The sequence below is a fragment of the Pleurodeles waltl genome, chromosome 6, assembly GCF_031143425.1.
Source record: "Pleurodeles waltl isolate 20211129_DDA chromosome 6, aPleWal1.hap1.20221129, whole genome shotgun sequence".
In the NCBI taxonomy this organism is placed as follows: domain Eukaryota; kingdom Metazoa; phylum Chordata; class Amphibia; order Caudata; family Salamandridae; genus Pleurodeles; species Pleurodeles waltl.
In genome coordinates, this window is record NC_090445.1 from 1,188,594,984 (window position 1) to 1,188,622,778 (window position 27,795).

Genomic DNA, 27,795 nt, shown 5'->3' on the forward strand with positions numbered 1-27,795 from the left:
CATTGTCTGAAGATGCACCTGTGTCCCATAGCAGGATAATGCAAGACAAAGCAAATCAGTACCCTAATGACACATTTATTACCGTAAGCCAATGCTTTTGCCAAGTGAGATTTTAGAAAAAACATTATGAAATGGAAGGTGGAGAGGACTTCATAAAGTCAGAAGGAGGAATAAAGGAGGATTGATGAGCTCCCTTGTATTATCAATTAACAAAGGATGAGGCTTACATAATCATGAGAGATCATGAATCAGATTATTTTGGGGAAAAAGTACAGGAGGGAATCCTAAGGATTTAAACACGGATATATATACTTTCAATAACCACAAAATATTATGGTATTTAAGACCTTGGAGGACAGTGCACTAGGTCAGAAAAGCCAGACCGATTGAGAGATCCTCCCTTTAGGCATGCCAATGCAGCAGGTTTGCTGAAGGCACTGAAGCTTTTCCGAGCAGGTCAAAGGTTTATGTCAGGAGGTTCTGCCTGTTTAAAGCTAGTGTTTCCCGTGACCCTAAACAGAGCAGGGGAACTGTGAGTTTGGCTAGGTAGGAGACCGCCAAATTACATTGGTGCTCATGCTCTGCCAAACTCTAAATGTCTCTAAGTGTCCAATAAACAATAAAAGATAGACAACTGCCAAAGGATGAACTATGTGAGGACATGATGGGGTAAGGGTTGCTGTGCCTTACACCAGTTCATAAAACATACATACAGTAATGTGCATGGGGTGCACTTTTGTGTTAGAAATACTGTGATAGGGGAAAGTATTCAAAATAACTCGCAGTCCACTGCACCATAAATGACAAGCCAGAAGCACTTTATATACAGGATCTTGACCACACAGCAACATTGGTGGAGCCTGAGGCCACAACTGTTGCTCTGTGAGTTGGGATTATGTGTTGGCGGGTTTATAAACTGGCAACAGTGGTTAGGCAGTCTTATAAACAGAGGCTTATCTAAGGTTTAGACATTCATAGAAAGAAAACACGTAGTAGGAAATTATGTGTAAGAGGTAGCTTTATTGGATAACAGCAGATTAGAATGGAAGTAATATAGGAATATGTACATATGTTACCATATGAATGCGACCAAACAAATCTCAGGTTTCCTACCCTAAAGTAAACTTTACTGATAATGCATGAGTGAATCTGGATTTATTGATGTATGAACTTTTCTCAATTAGCAAAAGAGGACACATCAACATATTTTCCAAAAAATGTCACATCACAATAAGAGCAAAAAAACAGTTATGTAAAATCAACACAAATACAGAAAAAAGAATCACACTCAGACTTGGCCAATAAGAAACCAAAACACTGGCCTGTGGCGCTAGGTAAATAAATGTATTTTAATTTCAGGAACACTTTTTCCAGTACTATTGATACAGCTATCCACCACATTTGGTCTTCAATACACGGAAGTTCACTTAAAGACTAACCATCTAGCTTTGACGTAAGGCCTTTTAAGGTGTGCTAAAAGAGTTTAGTTCTTTAGAGCTTTAAAATAAGCATACATGTGAAAACATTTGGTTAAACATGGGGAAGTGACCGTCATATAGGATATTTTGCAGAATTCTAACAGAGGACTGGGTGCCATCTATCTGCAGACATTTCTTATTTTTCTCTAAACGTAATACACTCTATGTGGTATGTATCAGGGTCGAAGTCTCTCATGGGTACAATACACATATCACTCATGTACTGCACCAACTCTAAACGGAGGTCACAAGAAATCATGTTACATTTCTGACGAAGTGTATACAATGAACATAAGTACAATATTTAACCTGAACATATGATTAGTGAAGCCAAACATGTTAAAGAAACAAATACTTGATAAACACTGCCAAGGATGAGTTCACACTTCCCTGTCCTGAGAAACAATGACAATAATACAAGCATACGAATAGGTAACTTTTCTCATTAATTATGTCGAACCTTTGCTACGTACATGCAGAGTAAAAACACAAATTGCTTTAATATTCTTACAGAACATAATAACCCATGAATGATTTCTACTTTAACAATGTCATATCTCAGATTTTATTTGGCTATACTGGGAAGTTAAGTCTATCATATGAAAAGCATGCAAATCTTCTAAAAAAATACAATGATCATGCAGCCCCCACAGGGATGTGCAATTGTCTTTCATATACGTTTTATCAGAATATAATGTTTAGTCGAATACACGTAAAGTCTGCTGTCTCATAGTCTAAATTTCAGGGAAGAAAAACATACAAAAACGTAAACCACGGAATCCATTTGGTATTATAAATATACCTTTTTATTAGACCTAAGAATTTACAGCAAGCTGTGGTGGATCTTAAATCCATGGTACTTTACAGCTAAAGACATTCACGGTATAGATGTGCTTATGTATCTATTTGACAGAGCTTGTTGATGTAAAAACTCAAACACAATGCTGGTGCAAGACAAAGCGAAGTTTGTAGAAAAGCAGACATATTCTTGGAGTTCTATTTTTAAAGAAAATTACATTTTTAATGCATCTTTAACAGAGCTGCAATAAAGAATGAAACAATCCCTCCAAGAGCATAATGCGGAAATAAGCTCAGTATATTAAACCACGCCCACCATATAATTCCATGGGGATGAGACGAGATTGAGAAGAGGAAGGAGATTGATCTGGACACAACATTTGAGTTTGACATCTTGGTTAGCCAGATCAAAGTACATTATGTTGGATTACAATGAACATAATACATGGAAATACAAAGTGTGGGAGCCTTTAATAATCAAAAGCAAATTTGGACTAAAGCCAGCTTCTCCCACAGTGGCAACTAGATTATTAGGTTTTCAATTATACTATAACTATAATGTATGTTTCCACTCTTAAAAACTTGAAAAGGTTTGTTTTGATTCAGATTGTGCAGAGCTATTAATGCAATACCTTGTCTGTTAAAGATCATGTAGAGGTTAAAAAAAGCAAAAAATGAATAAGGGATGCAAAAACATAGCAATTCTTTCTCAAACAAAACATACACCTGATGTGATTTGTTTAAACTCTAAAGCCTACAACCTAAAAACACCAAAAACGAAAATAATCTGAGGCAAACTGTGATATGTAGACTTTGCAAGTTACTTTGTTTTAACTGTGACTACTAGACTATATGACTCCTGACTATATGAACATGTGTGCTGAGAATGTGCATACTGTGTACAAGGTTTTAAGTGAAGAGTTAAAGTTTCTACGGGCACAGTAGAGTTACAGATATTAATCTTCCTACTTTTGACTAATGGAGGTGAAAGAATTCAGGATTGTTGATAGCAAGGAAAAGTTGTTTTATTCACTAGATCCATGTTATGGCTCCCCAATTGCTCACATACTGGCATAGCCATAAAAAGATATATGCACTTAAAAACGTCCAAAGCAAGCAGTGTTGTTGCACATTTCATAATGGTGATGTAGTGAATTTGACTTAGTAAGAAGGGTAGGGTGCAGTTATGACACTAACATGGCTAGAAGTTAAGTTTCAAAATAACAAAAAAAGTTACAGTAAGGGAAGACATATTTTTGGAAGAAGCAACAGAGAAGAAGACAGACAGCCCTAGAAAGACCTAGCTTTCTCACAAGACAGCACCATAGTAACCAAAAGCGTGCAAGTGTGAGTGTTCACATGTGATAAGTTGGGATGGCATTACAAAGTTTTCCTTGTGTGACGTCTTCAATATATAATGTATAGGGCAATGAAAGGCTACATTGAGAGTTTTATGATTACAATCTCTTGTGGTGTTCACAGTTAAAATACATCAATCTGTCAGAGAATTCCAACTACTCCTATTCATTTGCCTGTCTTTTTTAACAAAGCAGCTCAAGTTAAGTATTGTATATTGTGATAAGGGCAAGGTTGATATATCAGTTTTATAGATCAGTGATGCTCTGCTCTCACAAAAAACAATCATGGAAAAATGGCAGAGGGGCACTCATGAATCAAAGTGTTTAGAAATCACCTTTTAATTCCAGCTGATAGCAGTCACTGGGTACGTGGATACATTGGAAAGCCTCCTACTGGCAAATCATGTTTCTGGGTTTAACTGGTAGCAAGGATGCTAAAATGTTTTAGTATTAAAAAAAGACTCCACAATTTGTACGTTTCCCTAAAAGATGCGAAGAATGTAAACACAATTTACAGGATCCAGGCAGCAATTTAACTCTAACAATGTTCTGAAGCAGTACAGAACTGAAGAGGTCATCCATCGAATGTAAGATGTATTATTTTGCACAAAGTCGAAATCTTGATCAAGGCCATCATCTAATGGGGTGTGAGTGTTGGCATGATCCATGCTAAAACAACTGACTTGATTAAAGTAGCTTTATTGAGACCATTCATGTGGAAAGGACAGCAAGTCTCCACTTTCATTCCACTTCAATACGGTCCAAATATTTTGTTGCTTCTGAGAATGGCTTGATGAACAAGCCTACAGTATTAGCAAAGTTTGGCTAAGGCATTATACTTACAGCTATCCTTGCATATCAAATGCAAGGATATGGTATGCTTGCCAGGAATTAAACATCCAGCTCTGGTAACAGTGTTTCTTCACAGGCTAAGACTACATTGGTAAAGCCAGGTGATAAATAGAGATGAGAAATGGCACTTTTGTTACAATAGCACCTCGTCCCACCTCCTAGAGTTAAAATGTTCCAAAATCATATTTTCCAGACACCATAAACCTGCTTTAAGTAAGAATCAATGTCAGTAAGGACAGCTCTCACTGCCAATAAGGATCAATGAAGACTTTTTATTAAGGAAAGTGAATGAGTTTGAACATTGGGTGGATGAATTACAAAACTAAATCCAACGAAGTCCCAGAAAAGTAAGAAATTAAAACATAAAGGTGAACCATATTTTACTTTTGGGTAAATAAGTCTTAGCACTTATTCAAATTCAAATCAGTGCATTTAAAAGATTAGCCACGCACCCCTAATAATGTCACAATGTTTCAGAGCATCTGTAAGTTAAAACTTTGGAAAAATTAAAGGCAAGCCTGCTCTTCCCATAAGACTTCATTCTGAACAAATAAAAGTATGTTGTTAAAACGTCCATGCAATATCTGCTATTCTATCATTAAGGATTTGCACCAGTATATTGACTACCACACTTAATCACTGTCAGAGAACAGAATTTAACTGCCCATAAAGCGCTGGCATTGTTTAACAGTTCAATAAGCTGCTTGAACATTATTTACAATGGGAATAGATTTAATTGGTCTGCAAATTATCCTATTTACTATTACTACCGATTTTTCATCAATATTCTACAATTCTAAAAGTTTAGTTATAAGTGATAAAAACAAGTTAAGAAAATCCCAAACTTCACTTTTTTGAATCACCTAAAATCACTAGTTTAAAAACACACAACATTATTAACAGGATAAAAGAAATTTGCATTGCCGTTTTCAAACAAAACTAACATCGTCAGATATTGCAGGCCAACTTTGGGAAGTGATGCAAAGCATAAAATGTTACTGTCATCAAACAATAATTTTCAAGATTCATAGCGTGTTTTCATATGCTACAACAATGGCAATAGTTTCTCTGCAGTACTCAATAATTTGGAAAATAAACTGTCCGAGAATGGACCAGACAGGATGTGTCCACACCATTAGCTAAATCGTTTCCAATAGATAGGTTGATTTCACAAGTGGAGGAAGCAGCCAGAACATATGGACGAACCAAACGATCCATCCTACTGTGCATTCATCACAGCTAGCTCTTAGAGCAGCTTGATGGGCTTTGTGACAGGCTACTCTAGAAATCTTTCTTAAGAATGAAGTAGAATGTTATAAATGGACATAGCGAATCAACAACCTTATGCTTTTTGCTTCCTCAAAATATGATCAGCCACTGAGAGTCAATAAATAGTTTGGAAATTTGTTTTTCTGCACCCTGACTTCAAACAAGAAGGAATATAAAGTGTTAAACCTAAAACTCTTTCAATTATTTGAAAAAAGATGAAACAAGCCTGTCGCATTGACTTGCCATTAGAAAACAACATTGCAGTGCCATTTATAATGACCATATTTAAAATGCAGAGAGGTAACTGTTTTAAAATGTTATTTGATTAACATAGGCAACTGCATAGTGTGTACTTGCCACAATGTTTGGGGACATTACTGCAAAAATAGAACTTGCTAACCCAACAAAAGACAAAATAAACATGTTATGTATTGCACACACCATTTACCTCATGTTGTGTAACAATGGACAGTGGACTTTCTGTCTTCCAGTGTATAAATTCATTTTGTTTTTAAAGATGAAAATCTTAATACATTGTTTTATGAAATATATAAAATGAGTAAATGTGTAAAAATGCAGCCAATACAGAGCACAAAAACTGTAATTTATGTAAGCGTAAGGAATATGTATCCATGCACATTCACCGAACATTATTGATGTTCCAGATCAAGCTGATCATATTCTATGCTGCGTACGTGATGTTGAAATGAAGAGGTTCCTCTCTGACATAAGAGGGCTGAATATGCAATATTTACAAATGGACAAGATTTAAATTTGGTACTCAATATATTCCTTGTGGTCCTGTCCTTCCTACTTATAAAGAAGAATGCAAAAGAGTGATACATGAGATAAATGTAGGGATAGTATGACAGACGCTAATGCAGACAGTCTTGACGAAGTCATGAGTGTTATGAAAGGTAAGATACCAAGCGACCGAATATCCTAGAAATGCAGGTCCCTGGTTTTGACTATCTCTAAGCCTTGGACACAATTGTAAGTTATGCCATTAGATGCTAAAGCAAAAAGAATTGTTGGCTAGCATGAGAAATTATAAGATAGAACTTGACTGAATTTTCCAGATATCGATATCACCACAATTCTCTTCTTACATGACGATCTGAATTCTAGAGTTTGTTGAACTTCCATTAACTTTGATTTTAGTGTAAATATCTCTTCAAGACATGTTGGCTAATGAAATCAACCCTACTGGTTTCGCTGACCTATTGAGTAGAACACATTTTTGGTTGAAATTTACAAACTTTTCAAATGCAGGTCTAGATGCATAAATAATGTTGAAAGGCACCAAGCTAATCTGCATAAATGTAACTGAGACACACAGACACTAAGGCCCATATTCATACTTTTTTTGCATCGCATTTGCGTCATTTTTTTATGCAAAAGTGGCGCAAACTTACAAAATACAATGACATTTTTTGGACGCAAATGGGGCGCAAAAAAAGTATAAATATGGGCCTAAGTGTTATACTCTGCAGAAATTGATTAAAAGCACTTTCATTTGAGGTTTGCACTCCACATAATTATTAACTACCATGTCATACATTTTTCACAGTACTTGGAACCAAAACAATAGCTGTAGAATACAGCCAGGTGAAATAAATCTTGAAACATTTTCTATCGCTCACTCCTAATGGAAATAACAGATGTGTAAGTTACTTACTATGAGGTATGTGAGCACTTTCTCAGTATCATTCCATCAATCTTGAGGTACGTTTCATTGACATTAAAAAGAACCTGATTTACTTTCCTTGTTTTGTGGATGTTCAACCAAGGCCTTTCTATGCAAAGTATTTCAAAGATATAAAGGAGTATTTCGGAAAACACATGAAAATCTATTTCCAAATATTATCATGAAGTCAGAGACAAAGGTATCTTACACACATGCATGAAATTAATTCAGATATTACTTTTAAAACTGAAGTGCTAGCCAGCCAAAATGGAAGAAAGCCGGGCCAGTTCACTGACACTGTACTTCAAAATTCCAGTGGAAATTTCCAAGAACCAATTTAAAAGGTTTGAATATGAACACAAAACAGAAAACACACTTTTACACATGAACATAGGTAAAGCTGAAAATTATATAAAAAATCCCTGCTGGTCACAGGCTGAAAAGCTTTCCAGCTTACTGAGCATTGTGTCTGGAACACTTGTATTTTGCTGGAGTTTTTTTAATGCTTTAACGCGGACATTTATATGACTGTGCAGCGTACCTTCAACCTTTAGGGCTTCAACCATCATAATTGCCAGTGGTCATTTTCTGGGTGCCTGAGAGTTACATGTTGTGACAACTATAACTAGCTTAAGTGCTAGAACAGCTAACAGCTCTAAGACAATAACATGGAGATGACCCTCACGTTTTGGTCCTTAGTATATCAGTAGGAGTGCCCTGCGGCCAGAGTGCATTGCAATGTATGTACTTCAAACAGACTTGAGTCAGTCTTCAACGACAAAGTACTGTTTTACACCAGCCTCAACATCCTTATTGTATTCTGGAACCTATCGCTGGCCAGGGTGTGGAAGTCTCAAAGTTGAAGCCAAGCTATTTGGGCAAGTGAAGGGCATCTTGAAATTTGGTACTTGTGTACTCCGCATGGAAGCCCTTCTTGTTAATTGTGTCATCAGAATGAAAACGGATCATGACAGAATCCCCAGCTGAGTAGATTTCCTCTGGAGGCTGTAAAAGGAAAGAAGCATCATCAGTGAGGCAGAGAAATTAATATGAATAAACTTATGAGATGTATTTTGCTCACACCTGCAATACAGAGCTTCACAAAGACCTGTTTTTATTATGGCTCAATGGAAATTGGGTGTCATTTTACTGACCTTGGAATGATAAAGTTTGAGTGACATTGCGAGAATTCGAACCTGTGACCTGCAGATTCACATACAGATCTCAACAGCAAGCCATCAAATAAACAGAGAAATTTACCCAGCAACTAAACGTGTATATTAATAGATTAGCAATGGCACGTTGTGGCTAACCAATCCGGTCTTTCATTCGAATCAATTTCTGTACATTTACTAATCTGTTGCTGGATGTTTTCATGGACCCAGTTCAAATCATTTGGTCCATGGCCACCTTTTTCCACAAAAAAGGTTTCAGCTAAGGCCGCAGTAATTCTCTTAGGGCCTCATATACCAATATTTATAATACGAAATCATATAATGTGACAAATACTACTTTGCAATTTGTGATTTCTTGTTTGGAATGAATTACAATGGAACTGGCAAAAAGTGTTGCAAACTGCACACAGAAGTCTACTGAATCCTTTGGTAATTTGCGAACCAACCTATGTAATAAAGTTAGTTCTCAAAAAACGGAATAGTACTGGGTTGCAAATCAACTCCTCAGTAATACGAATGAGGTAGGTTGCAAATTGTGACCAACTATATTTGGTACAGTTACAGGCACGGTGGTCTCCATTTAAATAAAGCAATCTCTTGTCTTCAATGCACTCCGTTTTCCTAAATGGAAAACGGGATGTATTAAAAATAAAATTAAATATTTTACTAACATTTTTTTAGGAATAAGCAGTGGTCCCAAGTAATATTTTTGTCAACATTGACAAAGGGCCCTTGTGGACAATTCCTGTTTGCAAATGGCTAACCCCCTCCTTTGAGGAGGTGGTAAAATATGAATGTTTTGCGACCGGATTTTGGTCGCAAAACATTAATACATAACTAAAGAATCCGTTTTTGGAAACGACCCCCTTTACTTGCCCCTCCAAGTACCAATTTCTTAATGTTTCCAACAGCAATTTAACAATGGAGAAAACCTTTCCCGAATTCGTAAATGGGTTTGGTAGACTGATTAAATGTTTTAACAGTCGCAATCCCTCAGATTAAACTAATCTAAGGGTGTGCAACCATTAACAAACTTTGCATATGAGTCCGTTAGTCTGTATATTTGCTGATCTATGTTCTATAATGCTATGTTACACTTGTTGTTCTATCTCACCTACCTAGCCACCAAGCCCGATAATGTTTTTTTTGTCCTCATAAAACTGAGCAAACACTTACATCCAGCACAGCCACATTCGAAAAGCCAACCGCACTCCTAGTGCCAGTGATTGCCCTGACCAAAAAGACGTGCTACAAAGACCCAAGACATATTGGCCCCCTACGTGTAATCATAGGGCTACTTGCGCTTTACAAATCTGTTTTTCTTTCCCATCTCAAAAAGCTAACTCAGATAGCTTCAGCTCTTTTATATTCAGTTACAATATCCAGTTTGCAAGTCTGCTGGACAGCTTTTAATCATGGATCCATTGAGGAAGGCAGAGTATAAAGCAAATGTTTACATATTGCCATTCTGACAAGGAGCAGCAGATAAAGCAAAAGAGCTCAATGAGTAGGATCCAGGGAGGTGTAAGTTAAAATATTGACCCCAAATAGAACCAATATAGGGTTAACCGTTATAAAGCTTTCAAAAATTCCCTCCATGGCCTTGCTCACATTGTCCCACAAATTCAAGAGTGAGACACAAGAGAAGAACATATGTTCATCATCTTCCTCAACACAGCTACATCTTCTACACCCGGGGGCCAGTTTTTTGGTGAACCATGCAATCTTTTGGGGGGTTCAAAAAGTCTGATAACGCATGAAAAAATTATTTATTTTCAAATTTGCCAGTCTGATACCTTTATATTGAAGCTTGAATTTCAATTGTGCTTTAGGCATCCTAACTCCCCAGATCGAAGAAAGGGGCTTCAACCCATTCTCCTGGGTATCCCTCGATAATCAATGTCATATAGAGTCCTCTATGTAGCTTGTGTGTCTTGTAACCTTGTCTCGATCTCCCAGTGGCCTGCAATCTCTAGTTTTTTAGGCTTATACCACAAGCAACTGTATAAATTTGAATCTTGAAAGCCCCCCTCAGTCTTGCTCATCAAGGTCAGCTAATTACATATATTATATCAGTAGTTCTACAGTTCTGTAAAGGTTATATAGTGTGATCAACACCATTCATATTTAAAAGTGTTTTACATAAACTGCATTTACCACAAATCCTGGTGCCCTGTATGTAAAGGGAGAGCCCAGAGTCTATTCAGTGTGTCTTTCCAATCAGTCAAATGAATATGTACCCCAGCAAATCATCTAACATGTTCTTATTCCTCCAAAGAGCATGGAGAGGTTTTTACATTTGTTGCCATTCTGTTGTGTTGAGAATGTGCTTAGCATTGATTACATTTTAAATTTGATTAATATTTGAATACTAAGTGGTGACAATGATGGGTTTATCGTGTTTTTCCTTTCCTTTCCACTGTGTAAAAACAGACTGCCTGACATAAACTCCTGCCCATTTGCAACTCCCTCTAATCAATTTGTTTGAGTAACCCCTATCTAGGCAATTTTGCAATTTTCTTAGCATGGATTATAAAATATAGCACCAAAAGTATGGTTCTTTTCAGCCATACAAAACTAACCAAAAGGCAGATTGTCCTTTTGCTTACTAAGAAGGCTCCTGATGTAATATAGGAGCGTGATCATCTTCTTTTTCTCAAATAAAAAAGGAACATGCTCTTGTGATTTCGTAATCATGAATCTGATGATAGTATCAAAACCTTTCCACCATTTGATATAAGTATCCAAAGTTTAATTGTCTCCCTCTCAGATGAAGTACAATTTCACCCAGCTTGACCAACACACTACATTTTCATGGAATTGTGCAAATTGTTTGTATATATTTTGGTCTTCAAAGTCTACTATCTAAGGGTTAGCTACATTTGGGACACATGTTGCCCCCATATATGTACTTCCAATCTGTAGTTATATCTCATTATGAAAGTCAAAGAAGTTGTTATATAGGTCCATTTCTAGACGTTCCTTCAAAATGTCTACTGCCAAAAGTATATGTAATTGTATTTTCTTAGAATCCTCATGATAATATGTATGACTTATATGTGGGGGACATTTTTATATAGTGGTTCCACACTGTGCAACTAAAAACATTTGTCTTGCATTGTATTCAATTATTTCCTCTTTGCATATAATTATAGGACTATTTGTACTAGGACAGTAAGTGAATCACAGTGAGCTTTAGAAAGAAGCCAATATATTTAGAGAGAGATTAAGTGATGGAATTGATGTTCGGAACAATCTGCCTGAGAGGTGAATCAATCAAATCCTTATGTACAATACAGTACAATACAATACAATACATTACAATAGCTTTATTGATTGATTAATAAAAATCATTACAATATATAAGAACAGAACAATTGCGGCAGCATTGAAATTTAAAAAATATAATTTCTGAATATTATTCATTGTTCAAATATCAAAAATATCAAAAACAGCACTTATCATCAGAGCTATTACATGACGTGAAGTGCAAACGTTTGTTCCTATAATAAAAATGCCACTGTAAAATCGAAGCTCCGTTCAGAAGATGTTAATGCTAAGGTGGCTAATTCTCAATATTTTCAGAATCCTGACAACATTTACTCCCATAACCATCATAAAAAGCTTGAAGTTATACTCCTATCATGATCATCGAAATGCATAGAGTTCATAGCCTACTCACTATGGCCACTAGGAAGAATGTAAGGAAGAATTGGAGAAACCTGTATGCATTTGAATATTATCATTAAACTCCTAATGAATCATGGTCTATTCACTGATTCAAATTTGATGTACATGTTGTATTAATGCAAAATATTTGTAAAATCACAGTGTTAATTGAAAGTGGTTTTTTTTAGCACATATTGGATTCTACTGCTATACAGCAACATTGATTTTAAAAGGTATAATAAATGAACTACTTTAGGGTATCACTATCAATGATTTTTTAAGATAGATATACCTTTGCTGCATAATTGATAAAAATCATTGCCGTCAGAAATATACATCAATGATGCAATTAGTAGGCCCGAAACCACGCAGGATTTCTAGATTACAGTGAGTGAAAACAACAGTCCCTCGCCCAGTTACAGGGTGCCTACTTAAAAGGATGCTTGTTTTGTCAAGGGTTATGATCGCCATCCGTGCTGTCCGTAATGTTCTGCGTCTGGGCTGAGCGACAGAGTAAATAAAGGAAGATTGCTTAGTCATGGGCTGAATATCTTCCTCAGCTTTCAGCGATTGTTGGCGCATGTTTTAACAGGAGTTCTGCTTTTAATGTGAATTTTGCTATACATGCCATGTACTGAGGTGTCAGTCCTTTGAGGAAAAATAGGATGGCTTGTTGGCATGATCGAATGCTGTTTGCGCTGAACATGTTTTTGAGGTACAGTTCGCGCCAGGGTGCCAGTGCAGGGCATATGCATAGAAGGTGTAGAAAATCTTCCTGATGATGTGCACATAGCATGCATTTCCTGGTTTGTGAGGGGTTGAGCCATTTAGGAACCATGTCCAGTGAGGGGAGGATACCCAGTCTGGCATGCAGCACCATTACTTTCAGGAATTGGTTTAGTGTTTCTCCCATGTATGCCTGTGCTGTTGGTGCCTTATAGGTGTTTATATCATCTATGAGTGGGAACGTGACCTGAGTTTGCCTTTGTCCTTGCTCCACAATAGCTGTTTGATTTGCTTATTTATTAGCTTCTTAAAGGTATTATGCGATAAGGACTTTTGCCACAGCTCTTCTGTCTGAAGTTGCTTGATTGCTACGGTGACTTTGTCAGACCAAGAATTTGAGTCGACTTGCAAGTTCAGGCCTGATTTCTCCCTGATTAGTGCTTTTAGTGTGTTTTGTGGAACTTGTCCTAATAGGGAGGCATATTTAAAGTTGGCTCTGTTCTGTACCAGGGCTTGGTCTTCTAGCCCAAGTTCCAGTATGATTTGCGCTGTTGAGGAGCTGTGTGGTAGGCGGAAGAGAAGTCGGAAAACTTTACTCTGAGCGATGTTCAGGAAATCATTAAACTTGCCAGGATAACTTTCTAAGTCGTAAATCAGGGACGGCAGGAACTTTGCAGATTCGTGGATAGTTTTTGAAAGGCTGCTACTTATGCGGCCACTCTGGCTTTCAGGGCGTTTAAATGCAAGAGGTGAGACTACCTTTCCTGTAACCAGACTCCCAAATATTTGTAGCTATTACTTCTGTCCACAGCTGGTTTCCACATAGCCACCGCTTTCTTTACTATGCGCTTGCCGAAGATGACTACCTTGGTTTTCTCTGGGTTTACCAGCAACATGTTGGATTTGCAATACTGATCCAGGCTGTTTAGCAGTTTTCGCAGTCCCGTGCCTGATAGGTTCAAGAGGATGATGTCATCTGCATAGAGAAGTGCAGTTAGAAGTTGGGAGCCTAATTTGGGGGGGTCGGAATCGGCAGAGTTCAAATGTGCACACAGGTCTAAAAGATACAGCTTGAGAAGCATCAAGGCTAGGACGCAGCCTTGCTTTACTTCTCTTCCTATCAGAATTTTTGTCGAGGCTCTTCCATTGCAGCCAACTTTTACCCTCATTGTAGTGAATGGCCTCAATAGGCTAGAATGGGGAGACTTTATTTTAATTTTAAAAGTCCCCTTAAGTGACAGATTCAGGGAGTTTGGTATCAAATTAATTGTTATAATAAATCCCACAACTTCCAGTTGTGGGATTTAATATAACTTGTTCAGGTAAAGAGTTTTAAACTTTACCTGAAAAGTTGCCAACTTCAGCCCTGCATTGTTTTTGCTGCTGTGCTCTGATTGGCCAGGCTGCCTTGATGAGGTGTGAAGTGGCCTGGCTTCACACAAAGAGATGTGCCTGTGGGAGGGGATCTCCCCTCAGCAGACGGTGAGGCAGGAAGGGGGAGGGCTGCCAAACTGGTCTTCAAAGGCAGGGAAGGACATTTGGAGCAACCCAGCAACACCCCCACATCCTGCCAACCCAGACAACTAGGTGCCCCCTTGATTAGATTAGGAGAGGGCAGGAGAGGGGTGTATTTAGTATTCTTAGCCACACCAGAGAGTGGACTCAGCCAGATGTAACCTCCAAAAATCACTTTCAGCCATGATGGATTTTTGAGGAATGTTGCCTCCTGGGATTGATTTTGCCACACTTCCCAGGAAGTGGTCATCACGGGGAAGGACCCGCCCCTGATTGGAGAACCAGGACCCCCCTGTTGTTCAAGGATAAAACTGGCAGACCTGCACCCACACCTCAGATCCCTATCAGACTACAACAAGGAAGAACTACAGGAGAAGAAGGACTGCTCTGCTGGACCCCTGACCTGCACCTGGGCACTGCACTCTGGAGGACTGCACCAGCTGCACACTTGGGCTTCACCACTGGAAGGACTTTACCTGTCTTCTACTGCTTCAAGAAGGGACTCCCTGTTTGCTACAGGTACAAAGGAGCTGCCCAGAGTCCCCTGCATCAAGTCCTGCAAGCAGAGCCCAGCTGACCAGCGTATGGTCATTTGAGGATTCTGACCAGGTGCATTCTGGGAAATTGTAGTCCCAACTCCCGAGGAGCAACTCAGAGCTTCTGGATCCTTGGATCAAGTTGTGGACACTTCAAGGACACAAAAAGGACCTCTGGAAGAAGATCCAGAAGTTTGGAGAAGTTTGGAGCAACTCCATAAGTTGAAGAGGTGCATTGTGGGAGTTGTAGTCCAAGTCCCCAAGAGGCAAACCAGAGCCTCTGAACCCTTGGCTGGTGCTGTGGACCACTTTCCTGAATCAAACACTTCTGAAAGTAAGTGTGAGAGTGTTACCTCGTGGGTGGCCTGAACTCTGGACTTTGTTCCTTTCCAGAGTGACCTTTTTTTAACCCTTTGAGCGCTAGTTGCTTCTATGCGCTAGAAAGCATAAATTCTTTAAAAATTCATATCTCCGGTTCCCCTTATCCGATTTTATTCGTTTCTGTGTCATTTTAAAGATAAAAATATAATCTATTATTATAAATTGGTTTTGGATTTTTAAACTGTTTCATGTGTTTTATTTAAATACTGTTTTGTGATATTTGAATGCTTTACACTCTGTTTCCTAAGTTAAGCCTTGTCGCTCGTTGCCAAACTACCAAGGGTTGAGCTGGGTTTAATTTACTGAGACCTAACTGGACCTAAGTGGAGGTTAGTGGCCTATTGCTAAGTGTAGGTACCTACCTGCCCTTACCAATAAACCATTTTCCAACATTTGTGGTGCACAGTGGTGGGATCCTGTACTTGTGTTCAGTATCACAGTACAGTTTTAAGTAAAACAAATTAAAAATCCTTTAAATTGTCCCAGTGCAAAAATTGTTTTTAATTGTTAATGTGGATTAATTTCAAAATATTGAATTGTTGTGATTTTTCTAAATTCTTGTTTCCAATTTTTGCAAAAAGTTTTTGTTGACACAAAACTAGGGAACTATGGAGCTTGATCTGGCTAGCCTACCCACACTGACAGTAGTCCAGCTTAGGGGGTTGTGTACTGCAAGGGGGTTGACTGCAACCACTGACCTCAGTAACCATGTCCTGATTAAATCCCTGACAGCATGGGCTGAGGCCCAAGAAGTAGGCTCAGAGGAAGCTCCAGAGGAGGAAGAAGCAGGGGAGGATGCTAGCTCCTACCACTCAGGGAAGGAAGGGCATCTGAGCCTAAGTGAGGAGGAGGAAGACCGGTCCTCACTGCACACAGTCACTAGGGGCATACCCAAAGCTAGCTGGGGGAAGGGGGTTCCTTCAGGAGGAGAGAACCTGTCCCTCAGGGAAAGAGAGCTGGAGGCCCAGCTAGCATTTATAGCTTTGGAGGCAGAAAAGCTGGCCCTAGAAAAGAAAAAGTGGGCATGGGAAGAGAAAAGAGATGGTGGCAGCGACAGAGAAGAAGCTTAGGTGTCCATGGGTGTTTTTTTTTGCCCCAGATTACCCAAGGGGGTGGTTCCTGCTTATGTAGATGGGGGATGATGTAGACAAGTGGTTGGAGACCTTTGAGAGGGCACTCCAAATGAGAAGGGTTAGGCCTCAATACAGGGGTTCACCTTTATGGGAGTTGGTCCCCAACTCAGGGAGGGATAGGCTTCTGACCTTAAGTGGGGAAGAGGCAGGTTCATACCCTAGTATGAAACGGTGCTTAACCAAGAGGTTTGGTCTGACCCCATAGCGGTATAGGATGAAGTTCAGGGACACCCAAAAGGTCAATACGCAGTTTTGGGTTGACTTTGTAGACACCTCACTTAAGGCAGTAGAGGGCTGGATTCATGGTACTAAAGTAAATACTTATGAGGGTTATACAATCTGATCATGAGAGAGCACATCTTCACCAATTGTATCCAAGAAAGGTTACGCCAGCATCTAGTGGAATCTAAGCTGACCATCCCTAGAGAGCTGGGGGAGGCAGCTGATGAGTGGTTGAGAACCAGGGTGGTTGTCCAGTCACAGGGGGGAGACTCCAAGAATGGGGGGTCAGGTCCCCAAACACCTAAGGAGGGAGGTAGTAAGCCCACCACAGAACCCTAAGAAAAGGGAGAGTAAATCCCACTCCCTCTCTGACAAGCAGAGACAGGGAGACCCCGGGTTAAAAAAGCTCTTGGACAGTAAGGCTTGCTTTGACTGTCAGCAGACAGGTCACTTCAGAGGAGATGCAGCCTGTCTAAAGAAGGTGGTTAGCATTGGGCTGTCCAGTGTAGCCATGGAGGAGGACTCCTCACATGATGAAGTCCTCCTAGCATTGGGCAGGGAGACAGGACCAGATGGTAAGCTGGTGATCCCTGAGGGTGGGAGTAGGCACATTCACCCCATTCAGGTGAATGGGATCCCTACCACTGGCCTGAGAGACACCTGTGCCAGTCACACTATAGTGAGTGACCGGTTAGTGACCCCAGACATGTATGTCCCAGGAAAGACCAGGAAAGTCAGGATAGCCACAGGGGAGGTCACCTCCAAACCTTTAGCCATAGTGCCCCTAGAGAGGGAAGGTATCCTTGACTGGTTTAGGGTGGTAGTCAGTGCTGACCTCCCCCTAGATTGTATCCTGGGCAATGACCTCCCAGAGGTGAGTCTGGTCCCAGATGGGGCGGTCGCCCAGGGTGCCCCCCCAACCCAAAGTCCTGGGGAGTCAGTCCCTACAGTTAGGAGACAGGGGTCCCCAATAAAAGGAAAGAAGAAAAGGAAGGGTGGGCCACTCTTAAAGAGAGTTCCAGGGAGCCAAAGCCCTTCTGCCCCAGTAGGGGGGAGCCCAGAGTTGGCACTGGTGAGGCCTCCCCTGACCCCAACGAAGTCCTGAGTAGTCAGGCAGCTGTCCAGATGCAGGGTGTTGCCCCTGCACTGACAGAAGGGAGAGTGGAGGGAGGGTGTCTGCCACAGGAGTTGTTAGCCCCCCACTCTAGACTGCAAGAGGGGCGCCAGGACCCCACAGTTGCCCCTAAAGCAGCTCAGCCACCTGTCAGTGGAGAGCTTAGGGTGTGGTTCTGGGTACTGACAGCTGTCAGTAGCCTCTGCTGGGTGCTAGCCTTCCTGGCAGCACTGTACTTGGCCTGGGAGGCAGGCCCCAGGGCCAAAAGCAAAGTAGGCCCCCTGATCCTGTTGGTAATGGTGGGGTTGCTCAAGTGTTGGGTGACCTCTTTGGGTACGCTGGGTGTTGCACTAGCAAAGTTAGGAGTAGGGGAGGTGGGAACCTAACTACCCAAGTTGGCAGAGAGAGAGGAGGCAGACCCCCCTAGAGGGACGTTTCAGTTTGAGATGGGTCCTTTCACTGTTGGGATGGATTCACTACCCATAGGGAGTGACCCTGACAGGAGGATATAAGGCAGAGTAGGCCCTGCAAAGGGACAGCCAGTTTTCTTCACTGTCTTCCTCGCCTAACAAGCCAGGAAGACTCTCCCAGGGTTGGGCTGAGTCTCCTGGGCGTGTGGGCTGGGGGGAGCTTGTGTGAGAAAACAGGGCTGATTGCAGAGGCCCCCTAACAATGTGCCACCATTTTCCACTTTTGGCTGGTGTTTTCCTGACTCTGATGGTGCCCTGGGTACTGCTAACCAGTCCCAGGGCCTGTGATCTGTGTAAAATCAGTATGCAAATTAGGCTAATTATAATTGGCTAAGTCAACCTACCTATAAGCCCCTGGTATATGGTAGGGCATGTATGTTTAGGGACCCCAGCATAGGTAGTGGACCCATAGGTGCACTGCTGAGGTGCCCAGTGTCATTTTAAAGGCAGGCCTGCCTTGCTGGCTGCTTTTAAATTAAAGTTATATGCAAATTCGACTTTGGAATTAAAAGTAGTTCCAAAGTCTTAAACTACCTTATTTTTACATATAAGTCACCCCTAAGGTGTGCCCTATCTTCCCCTAGGGCTGCGTGCCATGTAACTATAAGCAGGGACCATATAAAATAGTTTTATAAGCCCTGGTGAGGTAAAAACAGCCAAATTCGTTTTTCCCTCATTGTAGTGAATGGCCTCAATAGGCTAGAATGGGGAGACTATTTTAATTTTAAAAGTCCCCTTAAGTGACAGATACAAGGAGTTTGGTATCAAATTAACCAGCTGCACACTTGGGCTTCACCACTGGAAGGACTTTACCTGTCTTCTACTGCTTCAAGAAGGGACTCCCTGCTTGCTACAGGTACAAAGGAGCTGGCCAGAGTCCCCTGCATCAAGTCCTGCAAGCAGAGCCCAGCTGGCCAGCGTCCAGTGGTTATTTGAGGATTCTGACCAGGTGCATTCTGGGAAATTGTAGTCCCAACTCCCGAGAAGCAACTCAGAGCTTCTGGAAACTTGGATCAAGTTGTGGACACTTCAAGGACACAAAAAGGACCTCTGGAAGAAGATCCAGAAGTTTGGAGAAGTTTGGAACAACTCCATAAGTTGAAGAGGTGCATTGTGGGAGTTGTAGTCCAAGACCCCAAGCCTCACACCAGAGCCTTTGAACCCTTGGCTGGTGCTGTGGACCACTTTCCTGAATCAAAAACTTCTGAAAGTAAGTGTGAGAGTGTTACCTCGTGGGTGGCCTGAACTCTGGACTTTGTTCCTTTCCAGTGTGACCTTTTTAAACCCTTTGAGCGCTAGTTGCTTCTATGCGCTAGAAAGCATTAATTCTTTAAAAATTCATATCTCCGGTTCCCCTTATCTGATTTTATTAGGTTTTGTGTCATTTTAAAGATAAAAATGTAATCCAGTTTTATAAATTGGTTTTGGATTTTTAATTACTGTTTTGTGATATTTGACTGCTTTACACTCTGTCTCCTAAGTTAAGCCTTGTCAATCGTTGCCAAGCTACCAAGGGTTGAGCTGGGTTTAATTTACTGAGACCTAACTGGACCTAAGTGGAGGTTAGTGGCCTATTGCTAAGTGTAGGTACCTACCTGCCCTTACCAATAACCCATTTTCCAACAAAGAGCTGTATTCCTTGTAGCACGTTTGGTGGAATATTGAGATCTGCTAATTTTTTCCATAACCTGTGCTGTTCCACAGAGTCGAACGCTTTGGAGAGGTCCACAAAGCAGGTGCACAAGGCCATTTTCTTTTTTTGTGCATTTCCGCCAGTATTGCTAGTGTTACTAAGTTGTTGATGGTACTTGATGAGGGACGGAAACCTTTTTGGTTCAATGGCATTAGTTTCTGTCTAGAAGCCCAGTCTTTTATTTCCACTGGCAGGGACTACACAAATATTTTTGTGTCAATGTCAAGGAGGGCAATCAAGTGATAGCTGTCAGGGTTCCCATAGGGGCCTTTCTTGTTAATTGGGTGGAGAATCGACCCTCTCCAGGAGTCAGGGATTTTATTTTCTGTGATGCAAGAGGTGAACAGATTAGTAAATTGGTTGGGCCAAAATTCCAGATCGTGTTTTAGGATGCCCATGGGGAGGTAATTTGGGGAGGGGGCCTGTTTGGCTCTGCAGTGCCTAAGGTGACCTTTGATCTTTTGTACTTTGAAGGGTAGGTGATTTGGCTTGTCATTTAAGCTTGAGTTGCATTCTACCACTTCCTGACAGTTGTATAGCTTGGAGATGTACTTAACCCACTTTGCTTCTGGTACAGTGTTGCTTAGGAATCCAGCCACCCCATGCTCCAGTAAGTTAATGATAGACCAAGGGGGGGCGGCTGTTCTTTTGTTTGCATGCCTCAATGGCATTGATCCATTCTTGCTCTCGTGAGCATGCTTTGCTTCCCAGTGTGTCTTCTTGCATTTCTTCCTTAAAGCTTGGAAGGTACTGAGTTGTTTGGTGTTCATGTGTTGTTTCTTTAGTGCTCTTGCCGCTTTGTTGAGCTGTTGTCTTTGTTGCTTTAGAAATTGTGTGAACCACTGTTTTTTATTCCGTGGGGGTTCAAGTCTGTGCAACTGAAAGGGAGCTAGATAGTTCCCTAGTGAAGTTAGCATTGCTTCCCACCTGATGAATATGTCCAACTGGGTCCCTAGGGTGGATAATAAGCTCGCTTTCCAAACCTCATATTTTCCCATGGACTGAGTAGACTGTCTTATACGGCGGAGATGGCTGTCTGGATCCTGTGCCTCTATGTTGTGCATTTGTGCCATGTAATGGTTGTTGTTCGAGATTTCCATGACTTGTGGGTGATGATTGCTTTCACATTGTACTTCTATGCTGAAACCTTCAATGTATTTGAAGAATGTCATGGATGTGAATGTGTAACCCAGGGTGCACGCTGATCTCTTTGCTATGTGCGTAGGATTCATTGGGCTGTATGTGGGGAAACGACTGTTCAAGGCCCTCAATCCTAAAGCCTCCAAGGCTCTCACCAGAGGATGATCACATTTGTATGTATCATTGAAGCGTGATACTTCCTGTGGAATGCCCAGGCATTGATCTAAGGCTCCCTTTCTGGTACTTCTGTACCCATGGTTGGCCATATTTAGATTGAAATCGTCTGTGATTAGCCCGGAAGCATTCCCATACTAGGCAATTAGAGATTGCAGTTCGTTTTCCGTAATATAAAATAAGTGCAATTTGTGGGTTGCTTCTGGGTTGATAGAGATGTTTAATATTATGACCGCAGTTGATACCTTGTCCAAAAGCCAGTTTTCAATAATGACGGCTAGCATATGTGTTGGAAGCTGGTCGATTTTCATTGCCGTTAAAGATTTACTTGTGGTTATATAAGTGGAAAGTCCTCCCTTTGGGTGTCCCTTGCTCATTGCTTTTATTGTTGGGCTATCGAATTCTTGGAATCCTGCTTCCAGTTTCTTGTAGGCAAATGATGTCAAAGTTTCTCAAAAAGGATTCCAGGTTTGGATCATGAGTAATTTTGGTTGACCCTGCCATGTTCCAGGATATTATTTTTGTGTTGCCCAGTGCCTGTTTGAGCCCAGGAGGTCCCTTGCCGCCCCAGGGTAGTTCTACAATCCCAATCACAGACACACCCTCAGCCATTGGTGATAGGCTCCTGGCTTCAGCTACACAGCCACAGCAGGTACCAGCAGAAGCGGTAGCAGTTCAAGCTGATTTCCTCTTTTTGCAGGTCAGTTAACCTGGTCTTGTCTTATTACTTGGTGTTCCTGTGTTTTGGAGCCTGTGACATGTTGGAGAATTGATTGCTGCGTAACGTCCCTGGGGATTGCTGTCTGTGTTCCGACATAGTTTCCCCTGGTACCATGCAGGATGAGGAATGTCGCTTTGATCCCTTCTTTGAGCTCTATACCTCAAAGTTCATAAGTCTCTGATTTTGATAGTATTAGCTGCACTTTTTCCGTGCTGCTAAGGCCGACTTCCGTGCACTCGTTTTTGCCACTCTTACTTGGTGGTAGAAAGGCTATGTACTCGAGATCTTTGCTGTTTAACTGCTCCGACCCTGGGATGGTGTTGCACATTCTCAAGAGGTTGTCTCTATTTAGGATGTCCCAAGGACCCTGAGATTTGTACGCGCAATGAAAGATGAGGGCATGAGTGCCCTTATTCTTTGGGGTCAGCGGAGGCTTGGGCGTAGTTGTGTGGGGCTTTGCGAAGTGCAGCAATGATGTAATTTCAACATAATTTGCACTGCCTCGCTGGCTGCTAGCTCTATGCGGTTTGAATTAAATGCGCTGGCTGTGGTCTTTGTGATGGGTCCTGAGGGTCTAGGTGTCCAGGATGAGAGACCCGTTGCTGAAGGATTGCTCAATTGTTCCCTTGTCTTCTCACGGACTACCCCCAGACGGGTGGCCTGGATGGGGACAGCATAATTATCCGGTTGGGCGTGGGTCATGTGAAACTCTATCCGATTGGTTGATGTGGGGTGCACAGAATACTGTAGGGCCAAGTTTCCCTTCTGGCTCAACCCATGGAATGGAGGATGAGGTATGAAGAGGTGAGCTGGAGGGTGCCGACTGTGGGAGGGTGTTAAACAAGGGGCAGTTTAATTGGAGTTCGTTGGGCCTGTTCAGTTCTGCTATTTTACCGGGAACTCCTTGCTTCCTGCTTCCTTCAGAGACAGTTCCTTCCTCTAACAGCTGCCTTTGAGGATTGTTGCCACTTAGTAGCCTCAGGGGCAGAGTTTTAGTATCTGTCGATTGGGCGGGTGGCAAGCGTTTTCCCAATTCCTCTTTGATGCTAGATTATTTTTCTGAGTTCCCTTCAAGTGGGTTATTGCACCGGTTCCTGTGTGTAGGCTGGGTTTTGAGTTCCTGACCCATTAATGGTTTATTGTGCATTTTCCTTAGCCATTTCTTGTTTTTCCTGGACAGAACTGAGAGAAAGGGGGCTTCTTCTTGGGTGTATGCTTTTCCTGGACTTTCCGTTATTGCTCTCAACGGCTGTTCTGCCCATCCTTCGGGCTGCATTGCGGCACTGGAGACTCTCATTTGAGGTCTGTTTGTTGTTACAGGGGTTGGCTGACGTTGTGTCTGTAGCCTGCCATTTCTCCTCTAATCGGCTTCCTGTTTTAAGTTTCCTACTATTGATGACATGATGGATGGCAATTCTTAAAGTACGTCCAGTTTGGGCTGTAGTGGGAATGATGGCCCTGGGTAAGTAACTCCTTGTTGGCCTCTATTTGTGCTTGCACTCATTTGATTAGCAAATTTAGTCTGTCCAGCTTATTGTCAATGGCCATAGTTGTGGTGGCCAGACTTTGCAAGATCTGGATTTAAATATCTAGTTTGTTTATATTAAAAACAGTAGCGCTTGTTTTGGCTGTCAGTTTTGTTTAAAGCGTCCCATCCTGCCAGGAGAAGAGAGTGTGAGTCTAAGTGTCCCTGGTTTTGTGTAGTTTCTGATGTGAACAGCGAGTCTGTAAAAGGTTAGTTGATTTTCATGTTTGCGGGTATAAGTTGGCCCTCCCCTTCATCTAACTCAGTATTGAAGAACTTCTCTAACTCCGCCTGAGTTAGAGAGGCCTCACCAGGGTGGTTGGGCACATTTGACCTTGGGGTTGATAAGTTTGAGGCCAGATTTTCCCAGCTGCCTTTTTGAATTCCCTCAGACAAATGCCCTTCAAAGGGCAGCTCATCAGTGACTATGGTTCTGTTTAATACCACTGTTAGAAATGAGGTCTTTGGTTGGCAGTCAGGTTACCCCCTTGTCCAAGCAAGGACCCTCACTCTAATCAGGGTAAAGGAGAATCACCCTCATTTAACCCCCACTTACTCCCTTGGTAGCTTGGCACAAGCAGCCAGGCTTAACTTCAGAGTCTAGGTGCAAAGTATTTGTACCAACACACACAGTAACTCGGTGAAAACACTACAAAATGACACAACACAAGTTTAGAACAATAGGACATTTTTAACTAAACAAAACTAGACCAAAAGGACAAAAGTCCAACATACACAAGTCAAGTTATGAATTTTAAAAGCAAAAGAGTCCTAAATACTTTTGTAAACAGTACAAACTGTGTTAGCGTTGAAAAGTACCTGGGGAGCATCAAAATAACACGCACGGGCGAGTGTGCATCGGAAAAGGCTAGTGATGTGTCGATTTCTCACCCGCAAGCGAGACCGTGCATTGTTTCTCCTCCTCCGGTCAACGTGCGTTTTTCCTCTCCACAGGAGAGCGATGTGTCGATCCGGGCAAGCACTCGGGTCCGGGCAGGCTTTGCACCTCAAAGAATGTTGGGGCTGCTTACGTGGAAACTAACAAAGTAGCCAGGTTATGGAAACAGGTTAAAGTAGAGGAATTAGGCCCAGCTTTAGAAGCTGGTTGGGATAAGGCTAAAGCTATGGCCTTGCCCCTGATTGACAGCTTTCTGAAAGGAGTGGAAATGACCATGGAAGAAATGGTACCCCCTGTAATTAGAAGGCCCAATAGTCAGAAGAAACCAGGTTACCCTTGGTTTACAAAAGACCTCAAACTCCTTCAAAGAAAGTATCGACAGCTGGAAAGACGGTGGAAACTTAATCCAGTACCTGAGGAAAGGGTGGCCCTTAAGTCCACTCTAAAGGCTTATAAAGCAGCACAATTTATGGCCAAATCTACATTTTATACTACCAAAGTAAAGGAGGCTATTAATGCCCCCAGGGAACTTTTTAAGACTATTAAGGCCATAACTGTGCCCATGAAGCCGGCTGGTCTAGAAAACTCTCAGGGTTGCTTTTCATTTTGAAAATAAGATATTGCAAATACATAGCAACTTTGATACCCAGATCATTCCCGAAGTATTACCCCCCATGATAACAGAGAGTGCTACAGCAGATGGCCAGTCACTAATGTCATATTTCCAACCCCCTTCCATGGATACTATTAAAAAGAAGATACTTGAAATTAAATCGGGCTCCCCTGTGGATCCGTGTCCTCCTTCCATTTTTCACTTGGTTCCGGATTTAATGGCACGGATGTTGGTCCCCATTTACCAAGAGGTAGCTATGTCTGGGGAGTACCCATCTATCTGGAAAGAAACGATAGTAGTACCCCTCAAAAAAAAAACAGAGAGGGATAATCAGGACATGAGTATTTTGCGGCCAATAGCACGTCTCCCGTTTTTGGCAAAGATTCTAGAAAAAAGTTTGAACTCTGAACTGATCGAGTTTTTAACAAAAGCGGATGCTCTTGATATCTCCCAATACGGGTTCAGAAAAGGGCATAGTACTGAAACTGCCCTAATCTCATCCTCTGATACTATTCGAAGGATGGTTGATGAAGGCAAGGGGTCCGTTTTGGTTCTTTTAGATTTATCCGCTGCCTTCAACACTATCTCTCCCACACTATTAATGTCCAGTTTGCATCATGTGGGTTTGAGGGATACGGCGCTTAAACTTTTGAAGTATTTTCTTACAAATAGATGGACCACAGTTAGTTGTGGTGATTTCAAATCTAGACCTTATCTTCTGCCATGTGGGATTCCGCAGAGATCTTCCCTCAGCCCCACATTGTTTAATGTGTATGTAGCGCCGTTGGCTAGTCTAATTCGTACTTTTGGTTTCATTCCATCTTCCTATGCTGATGACTCCCAGCTTATTATTCCTATTAATCAGCCATGGGAGGAGGTTGCAGATCGGTTCAGTAATTGTATGGTGGAAGTGAGTAAATGGATGAAGACCAATTGGCTAAAAATGAATGCCAACAAAACTGAAGTTTTATGTTTTGGACCTGGAAAGAATTTATGGAACTCACGGTGGTGGCCCTCTGAATGTGGTAACTGCCCTGTGCCCACTACTGTTACTATAAACCTAGGCATCTTGTTCGACGAACATCTGTCTTTTAAAAAACAGATTAATCATGTGGTAAACATCAGTTTATGGTCAATTAAAATGCTCAGAAAAATCTTCCCCTATCTGCTACATGAATGGAGAGTATCTACTATCCTGGCATTGGTAATGTCCAAGATAGACTACTGTAATGCACTGTTCCTTAATCTGGATAAGGGGCTGATAAAAAGACTCCAATTAGTTCAGAATTCCGCTGTCAGAGCGGTTCTTAATCTCCCACGATGTATATCAGTTAGAGAGAGTCTCAGGAAATTACATTGGTTACCAGTGGCGCAGCGTATCCAGTTAAAGTCGCTCTGTCTTACTTTTAAGGCAGTTCATGGAATAGGACCACGGTACCTGACTTCCAGACTCCTCCTGCATGTACCTAAAAGAAGCTTGAGATCTTCCCAAGCTCACTTGATTCAGGTCCCTCGCACACATAAAGCCAAATGGGGAGACAAAGCTTTTACAGTAGCTGCAGCCAGAGGATGGAACTCTCTCCCACAGAATATTAGGCAAGAATCAGGTTATATGAAATTTAGGAAAATGGTGAAAACTTGGCTCTTTCCTCGTTAATTTTTTGGTACATCAAGATCAGGGTCTTTGATTTAGTTTGTTTCTGTTTCTTATATTGGATGTTTTTCTATCTTCATTATTTCTGTTATTTTTCTTATCCTCTGTCTATTTTTTACTATGTGCTTTCTTCCCAGCGCTTCGATGCTCTTTGAGTAGGAACGCGCTTTATAAATCTCAAATTACATTACATTACATTTTTCCGTGCCCAGCAAGGTTTGCGTCGAAAATCCTGCAGCACGGTATCAGCAAAACAGCACTATGTGGGTTGCGACATTATCAGCCTCCGTCAGCGGGTGTTGCGTGTCGATTTCTCCAGCTGTGTATGTCAATGTTCCATCCGCGATGCCGGTGGTACATCGTTTTCTGCCGCGAAGCCGTCGGTGCGTCGTTTTTCAGCCATGTCTCAGAAGGTGTGTTGATATTTTCCCCGCACAGCAGCCTGTGAGTGGATTTTCAGTCTTGGCCTGCCAGCTTCACCTTCCAAGGCCCCAGGAACTGGATAGGGCACCACTTGGCAGGGCAGAATTCTCAGCAGAGAGTCCAGGTGCCGGCAGGAGAAGTCTTTGATGGCCCTGAGACTTAAACAACAGGAGGCAAGCTCAGGATAAGCCCTTGGAGATTTCTTTGCAAGCAGGAATGCACAACAAAGTCCAGTCTTTGTCCCCTTGCACAGGCAGAAGCAGCAACTGCAGGATAGGTCCACAAAGCACAGTTACAGGCAAGGCAGCACTTCTCCTCTGCTCTTCAGCTCTTCTCCAGGCAGAGGTTCCTCTTTGAATCCAGAAGTGATCTAAAGTCTGTGGTTTTGGGTGCTCTTCTTATGCCCATTTTGACCTTTGAAGTAGGCTTACTTCAAAGAAAAGTCTCTCTTGTTTGTGAAATCCTGCCTTGTCCAGGTCAGGCCGCAGACACACACCAGGGGGTTGGAGACTTTTTTGTGTGAGGGCAGACACAGCCCTTTCAGGTGTGAGTGACCACTCCTCCTCTCCTT

General features: G+C 41.7%; 1 protein-coding gene across 1 annotated transcript in view; it reads right to left on the bottom strand.

The window, feature by feature from the left end:
• Positions 1-1,000: 1,000 nt before the first annotated feature.
• Positions 1,001-27,795, bottom strand: part of TLL2 (tolloid like 2) — a 1,863,287-nt gene continuing 1,836,492 nt past the window's right edge. The window contains exon 21 of the mRNA XM_069240439.1: positions 1,001-8,447. Coding sequence (XP_069096540.1) covers positions 8,313-8,447 — 135 coding nt within the window. The 3' untranslated portion in view covers positions 1,001-8,312. The remainder of the gene's footprint in view (positions 8,448-27,795) is intronic.